The sequence below is a fragment of the Didymosphaeria variabile genome, assembly GCF_027946475.1.
Source record: "Didymosphaeria variabile strain IMI 356815 chromosome Unknown scaffold_8, whole genome shotgun sequence".
NCBI classification, from domain to species: Eukaryota; Fungi; Ascomycota; class Dothideomycetes; order Pleosporales; family Didymosphaeriaceae; genus Didymosphaeria; species Didymosphaeria variabile.
In genome coordinates, this window is record NW_026611627.1 from 541,311 (window position 1) to 548,722 (window position 7,412).

General features: G+C 52.0%; 3 protein-coding genes across 3 annotated transcripts; 2 read left to right on the forward strand and 1 right to left on the reverse strand.

Moving 5' to 3' along the window:
* Positions 1-882: 882 nt before the first annotated feature.
* On the reverse strand, positions 883-1,709 carry N0V89_010411 (uncharacterized protein; the record flags this gene model as incomplete). The annotated part of the gene is made up of 3 exons (XM_056219155.1): positions 883-1,190; positions 1,258-1,596; positions 1,646-1,709. 3 exons carry the CDS (start codon positions 1,707-1,709, stop codon positions 883-885), a joined length of 711 nt encoding a protein of 236 aa, XP_056066282.1.
* A 1,486-nt stretch (positions 1,710-3,195) lies between these two features.
* Positions 3,196-5,433, forward strand: N0V89_010412 (uncharacterized protein; the record flags this gene model as incomplete). The annotated part of the gene is made up of 4 exons (XM_056219156.1): positions 3,196-3,471; positions 3,525-5,132; positions 5,181-5,246; positions 5,302-5,433. The coding sequence occupies 4 exons, from the start codon at positions 3,196-3,198 to the stop codon at positions 5,431-5,433; spliced, it is 2,082 nt and encodes a 693-aa protein (XP_056066283.1).
* A 276-nt stretch (positions 5,434-5,709) lies between these two features.
* On the forward strand, positions 5,710-6,704 carry N0V89_010413 (uncharacterized protein; the record flags this gene model as incomplete). Its single annotated transcript, XM_056219157.1, has 2 exons — positions 5,710-5,764; positions 5,845-6,704. The coding sequence occupies 2 exons, from the start codon at positions 5,710-5,712 to the stop codon at positions 6,702-6,704; spliced, it is 915 nt and encodes a 304-aa protein (XP_056066284.1).
* Positions 6,705-7,412: the final 708 nt, after the last annotated feature.

Below are 7,412 nucleotides of genomic sequence, written 5' to 3' on the forward strand. Positions count from 1 at the left end.
ATTCCAATGTTTATGAACATCTCATGAGATGGGATGTACTGTAACCCCTTATGCCGTGCCCGCCCGTGAGTCGTTGCCGACAATGCTACCGGAAGTCTTGGAATGCCTCTTTGTGCACCTCTACGGATCCCCTGAAGTTGATCCGCTGTTCAGGAGCAGATGCCGACCTTTAAAGTTGTCTTAGCTCGGATCTGTTGCAGCGGAGGTTTCTTGTTGCCATGTGCCCACCGCTCTGTAGTTTGGTAGACTAGATTTCTAGCGCGGCACCGCGGTTTGAGGTGCGGGAGGTGCCGAATAATGTCCCGATCACAATTCCCCAACAAAGCTCTTGATCACCATGCGTGGGTCCACTTGTACTGTCTCTGATTCTAGAATACGTTATGTACAAGACCTATTCTGTGTGAGTGTTTTCGAGCTCCAGCAACAGTTGTTACACAGGGATGGCTATCTGTGGCAGGCCCATGAACGGTAGTCTAGAGTTTGGCTTAAACTTTACTCAACAGCTTCGGTCCGTCGGTGCATGTATAGGATTTTGAACTTTAGTTGGGAGGAGTCACGGTCATATTTCAGGATGTATGTATGTGTATACATGACAGGAGTTTGATGAAGAAACTTATACTCTTGGTAGGGGCTCCCTCCCGCTGACAAGTACAAAGGATCCTATATCCTAGAGTAACCCGCGTTATCGCAGATGTCTGCAACCGTACTTCGAAACTATATCATTACTGTCCATGAAAGGGGTTATGGGCGAGAAGTTCGACTTATACCGTCGGCCACTGTGCACGTACACCAAGTAGCAGATATTCACTGCAGCTGAACGAAACAAGGAGGGAAGAATTTGATAGTAAATCTCGACGGTGCTCGCGCATTCTCTATCACGTACTATAGAGTCCTCACTAAACTCTTTGCTATTTCCTCAGCAAGTCGCCACCTTCGGTCCAGGAACAACATAGCTCTTGAAGTCTGGGCTGTAGATGTTCGCAGTGTACCCCGAATCCGTAGCCTTAACATGCCCAGGGATCTTAGTGGTCGGCGAGAGCGTCCCCGACCCTCCCCCCCCGTAACCTTCACCTGCGCGCAAGAGATGTAGAACTGAGGCGGCGACCCAGGGTTGTGGATACCGAGCTGTTCGATACGAAGCAGGTAGTCACCGGGTGCGACGCAGCTTGGGATATTGACAGAATATGTCTCTGTGAAGTTCGTTAGCAAGGTTTTTTTTGATTGTCAAATCTGAGGACTGCAAGGTGAGGTGCTTACGGCTCAAGTCCCATTTCGCCTGGCCGCCGCTGAACGTCGGACCAATCTCCTTTATCTTGAACCAGTCGGAGGAGCCATCAGCGGCTGGGGCGTCAGAGACCTTGGTCATGTAGAAGGAGACGGGGCCCTGGTGGTAGACTGCTTGGTCTGCGGTGAAACTGACTGAGGAGCCGGCGGCGACGGAGACGGTGGTAGTACTGCTTCCTGAAGCGCCTCCTACGTTGCAGCGAAGATTGGTGTCGGTCAATACGGTGACGGGTGAGTTGTTGTTCGTGTTCTTCCTGATGTTCTGGTACTGGGCACCCTTCGCACCGTTGGCGGTGAGGTATTGGAAGATGTCTGAATGGTTGTGAGTAGGTGGTGTCATGGCAGGTTGGGATCGACTTACAGTGGCCTTGCGCAACCTCAGCGAGGGTGGCGAGGAGGAAGGCGGCGGCAGCGAAAGACTTCATTGTGGTATGTGAGAGATGTTTTCTGTGGGCGCATTCATTCGGAGCCTCATCCACCACTTTAAGTACTCTGAGCCCCCCTAGCTCCCAACCTCATAGTACATCACATGGCAGCATCGGGGACTTGTGCATTGAAGTCCTAGATTATAAGGTACTGAAAGCCCTCTACTTCTGCCAAAGCCGCCGACAGACGCCCAGCCACGAACCGGAGCGCCAATGTCCGCTATCGATGGGTAATAACCGGCAGCCTTCTAGAGCATATTCGGTGTCGTGATTATTGAAGAAGGTTGTGACACGGCGCATGTGTGGACGAGCAATCAAAGTATATGATAATCGCCATCCACGCGACTTGAGCCGAGAGCCGCCATGCCCTCTACTGGACCAATGGGCCAAAGAAATTGACTGGGGTATGTGCGTGATAGAAACGGGTGTGGGGGGCATAAGCTGGAGATTCGGTTCCAAGCATAATATATTAATATCTCACCAATATTGAGTATACTGAAACATTAATCAGCTGGCGACCGAGAACAGAAAAGCCGAAGAAGACGCAATGGCATCGACGACGAAAGGATAATCGATCGATCGAAATGGAGACGGCAGAGAACTGTTCTTGGACCATGGTGGTTGGATGAGGCCAAAGTGGCCTTCGGTAGCTGGAAGGCACATCGCCGAATTCCTGGCTCACGGTAAAGATCGTCACTGATGTCAATGACAGGCATTCGAAAGGCTGAAAAACTTCAGATGCAGCAAAGCGATGGCTTGTCGTCGTCATCTGACTCAAGCACGGGCAATGCAAAGGAAGCGGTTGTGGAGCAGTGAGATATTGTCATTCTGGCGCCTTAGAGACCTCATGCGTGTCAATTTCGTCGGCCATTCCCCTCAGACATTGTTTTGGAGACAAGTAGCTGACTAGGAAAGAAGCATGTGAGCGGAGATCCGCGATGTAGGTGGATGAGGAGATGCTGTACTGATAGACGCTCGTGACGCTGTGTCGCCATGCTACACTGCTGTTAACCTTTCATCCACACTAGCAGCGGAAAGAAGAATCGACCCTCTACGCGCTTGTAAGCTACTCTCTTTGTACCTTCTGCCATGGTATCTTCTATGAGTCGTTCGTGGATATAGAAGAGAAACTTCGGCCAACTGTCCCACGTTCCGCGGGGGACGCAGCGACGGCCTAAAAGCGGGGTAGCGGCTTCCCTTGCCACCAGCCTCGCTTCCTCACTCCATACATTTCACCGCTCGCAAAAGCGCCTAGACCTGTTATGTTAGGTACATGCGAAGTGCAAAAAGGCGCGGCTTGTACTGATCAGTAAGATACCAATAGATCATCACTCCTTATCTTTGTCACAGCGAACATCGCAGGCTGGTAGCAAATGTCTCCACTAGCCAACGCTTAGTGCTGGTCGCCATCCGCGGGAGATATAACGTCTTTCAAGAACACTTCTTTACCGAATCCCTCAACTCGTTCCGACGTCAAATTTGCAACATGTCGACCGAAGTTGTCTCCGATACCCCGGCCTCACGCCTTACTAAGGCGGTGCCTATGCACCCACTTGCACCGCTCTCGGAAACAGAACTCACATCCGCAGCAGCGATAATCAAAGCTTCGTGGCCAGCGCACACTGACCTTCATTTCAAGGTTGTGACGCTACAGGAGCCACCAAAAGCGGAGGTCGTTCCGTACCTGGAGGCTGAGCACAATGGAACCCAGCTACCTTCAGTCAGCAGGAGAGCTTTCATAAACTATTACATTCGTAACACAGTAAGCGTACAAGCCTAATCATATTGAGCTTTAGTGACGTTTCGGCCGTGTAGAACAAGTTCCATGAAGCGATAGTTGATCTCCAATCAGGCCGTGTACTCCACAACGTTCTCCTAGGTCCTTTCGTCCACGCCAACGGTGATGGTGAAGAGATCGTGCGTATTGAGAAAATTGCGCTCGAAGATGAGGGCGTCAAAGATGCCATCGCGAAACTACAGCTTCCAGAGGGCACAGTAGTAATCAGCGACCCCTGGATCTACGGTTCCGACGGAGTCAACGATGAGGAGCGATTGTACCAATGCTTCCTATACATGCGAGACCCGCTCAATTCATCAGAAGCCGACTCGAACCATTACGCACTACCACTACCAGTCAGCCCGGTCATCACTACTGAAACCATGAAAGTCATTCGCATCGATACTTTGCCAACAGGTCCTGACAATACGATTAAGCCGCTAGGCAAATGGCCTGTTCATCCAGCAAACGAGTACATTCCAGAGCACCAGACTTTGAGGACCGACCTGAAGCCATTGAACGTGGTGCAACCAGAAGGCGCTAGTTTCTCCGTCACTCAGGAAGGGACATCTAATGTTCTGCAATGGCAAAAGTGGAAGTTTAGGGTTGGGTTCAACCAGCGAGAAGGCATGGTATTGTACGACGTGCGATACGACAACCGCAGCTTGTTCTATAGACTGAGTCTGAGCGACATGAACATTCCGTACGCCGACCCTCGACATCCCTTCCACAAGAAATCGGCCTTTGATCTTGGTGATGCTGGTGCTGGTATCATGGCCAACAATCTGAAACTAGGGTGCGACTGCCTAGGATCCATCTACTACCTCGATGCGGTATTGTCGGACGACAAAGGCGGCGTGGTTCCGATGGAGAACTGCGTATGCATCCACGAACAAGATGCTGGCATCGGCTGGAAGCACACCAATTACCGCACTGGTCGAGCAGCTGTAGCTCGCTCGCGAGAGTTGGTGCTACAGTCGATCATCACTGTTTCAAATTACGAATACATTCTGGCTTTCATCTTCAATCAAGCCGGAGAAGTCAATTACGAGATTCGTGCAACCGGTATATTGAGCACACAACCAATCGATGAAGGTGTAGAGGTACCATTCGGTACTGTTGTTCATCCTGGCGTCCTTGCTGTCCACCACCAACATATCTTCTCACTGAGAGTGGACCCGTTCCTGGAAGGCCAGAACAATCGACTAGTCTACGATGAAGCATTCGCTATGCCACGATCCGATTTCAACCCCCACGGCACGGGTTACTACGTGAAAGAGACAGTCGTCGAGCAATCAGGCGGCTACGACATCGACTATGACAACAATCGCACTTTCAAGATCCAGAACGTGAACAAACGCAACCCTGTCAATGGCAAGCCCATGGCGTACAAGATCCAAGCACCGCCGTTCCAGAAGATCTTGTCAGACAAAGACAGCTTCAACTACAAGCGCGCGGAGTTTTCAGACCACAACATCTACGTTGTGAAGTATCGTGACGATGAGCTGTACGCTGGTGGTAAATATACCAACCAGAGCAGAGGAGGCACAGGTGTTAGGGCATGGGCAGACCGCAAAGAAAACGTGAAGGATGATGACTTTGTCCTGTACATTCAGGCGGGTATCAACCACATACCGCGAATTGAGGTGAGTTTACGCGGCCTGTTTCTTTGAGACGCCCCTGACTTCGGATAGGACTTCCCTGTGATGCCGTGCGAGATCTTGAAGATCCACATGAAGCCCGTAAACTTTTTCGACAAGGCAAGTCTCCTCGATTACCCCTGCATATGAGTGAAAACTGATTGTGTACCCACAGAATCCGGCACTGGACGTACCACCGAGCGAGCAGAGTTTCAACAAGAGTACCTTGGTAAGCGAGCAGCATCACCAGCCTACAACAGAGGCGGTTGTTGGGCAAGGAGGTGCGTGCTGCGGGCCTAAACTGTAGACGATGTCCTAGAAAAGGCAGAAAGCATGCTGCGTAGATACCTGAAAGCTAGATTTTTCTGTGAGATACAAATTGTATGCATGCCAAATGCCGTGTCATCTCCAGTGAATCGACTATGGATCAGGGAGGCTCTTTCAGAGGGAGGTAGCATGCTAACCGATTTGGGCTAAGAACTGCATCAATGTGGCCCGAGCTTCGACGCGGTCGTCGCTCAATCGCATCTCATCGTGAACTTCAAAGAACCTCTCACAACTGCCACCACACACAACCGTCGCCATGGCACCCAACGACAAGGCCGGTCGCGTTGTGTTTATTGGTAACATTCCCTATGGTAAGTCGAATCTAATGGTCGTGCAGCGGCGCTGCCCTTCACTTGTCCTGCCCTCGTGCGCAACAGTTAACGCTTCGCAGGCGGCAATGAGGAAATCATCATAGAGACGCTGGGCCGCGTTGGCCAAGTCCTTAACTTCCGGCTCGTCTACGACAAGGAAACTGGCCGACCCAAGGGGTTTGGCTTCGCAGAGTTCGCAGACAGCGATTCAGCAGCCTCCGCAGTTCGCAACCTGAACGACCATGAGTTGATGGGAAGGAAACTGCGGGTGGATTGGTCGAACGACAATGGCGCTGGCGACAACGCGCCCGCGAACAACTCGGCACCAGTCAATGGACAGCTAGACGTTGCTGCTGCAGCAGCACCACAGTCCTCCGCGCTCCCTCCGCTCCCACCTGGCGCCGAGCTCCAGCCCAACCTTTCGTGTCCAGATTCGATATCTCTCACACTCAACACTCTTCCTCCACCGCAGCTGCTCGACATCATTTCTCAGATGAAGGGTCTGGTCATGACCGAGCCCGCAAAGGCTACGGAGGTTTTCAGGCAGGCACCACAACTCGCCTACGCGATATTTCAGGCACTTCTGCTCTTAAATCTTGTCGATACCAACGTCCTCGGCTCGCTCATCGATCCGGCCCCTCCAGCGGCAGCAGCTCCTCCGCCGCAACCACAACCACCTGCACCGCAGCCCGCTCGGCCACCGCAAAGCTATTCCGGTTACACTCCTCAGCCTGTCCCAACACCGCCGCAAGTAGTGCAGCAACCGTATGGCCAGCCGCCTCAGCCAGCCCAACTGGCTTTGTCTCCGGAACAGCTCGCAGCGTACCAGCAAGTCATGGCATTGACTCAGCAGCAAATCGATTCCTTAGATCCGGCGTCGCGTGCGCAGATTATGGCGCTGAGGCAACAGTTCGCCGCGTTGGCCGGTGGTCGCGTATAAGGATACGACTTCATACGGGTAGTGTGTAAAAATATTCACCAAACGACTTGAAGCGATGGGTCCAGCGGGCTATGCATTCTGTATCATATGGCGTCACAGGTTACGGAGGACATTCTAGATAACAGCGCGGAGTTTGGGCTGGGAAATTGTCTCTTTCGGGCGCTGTCCTCGGATGGGGTTGATCTTGGGCAAAATAGTCTACTAGTTCAAATCGGCGCTTTATGCGGCCGGCATGTCCCCTGGACAATTGATGAGTTGGCGCAGGTTGCACAACATTGCGCGTCTTTCCCAGTGCCAGCAGTCACCTGATAATTACCAAGGTCCTCCACTTGCCCAACAATCGGAAAGATGATTCAAATTCGATTTTGGTCCTCGACGGCTGTCGGTGTTGTTGGAACAAGCTTCCCGCCTGGAATGATCCATCACAGTAGAGTGAGGCTAGCGGGACCCAGTGCATAGTGATCCAGCCTTGAATGCATTCCTGTCCTTTGTCTACAACGACGGTCTTTTCCGTCTGTTTTGATGAAACATCAACAAGCGGTCAAAAAACCATGAACCACAACTGAACGCACAATTATGCCCAATTCATCTGTGTTTGCATGGCCACTGCGCCCAGACGTATCGACGTATCCACTGCGGACATGGTCATTGGCCCAGCCCCCACCCGCAGCTTGCGATCAGTTGCAGGGGCACGTAGCGCCGGTCAAC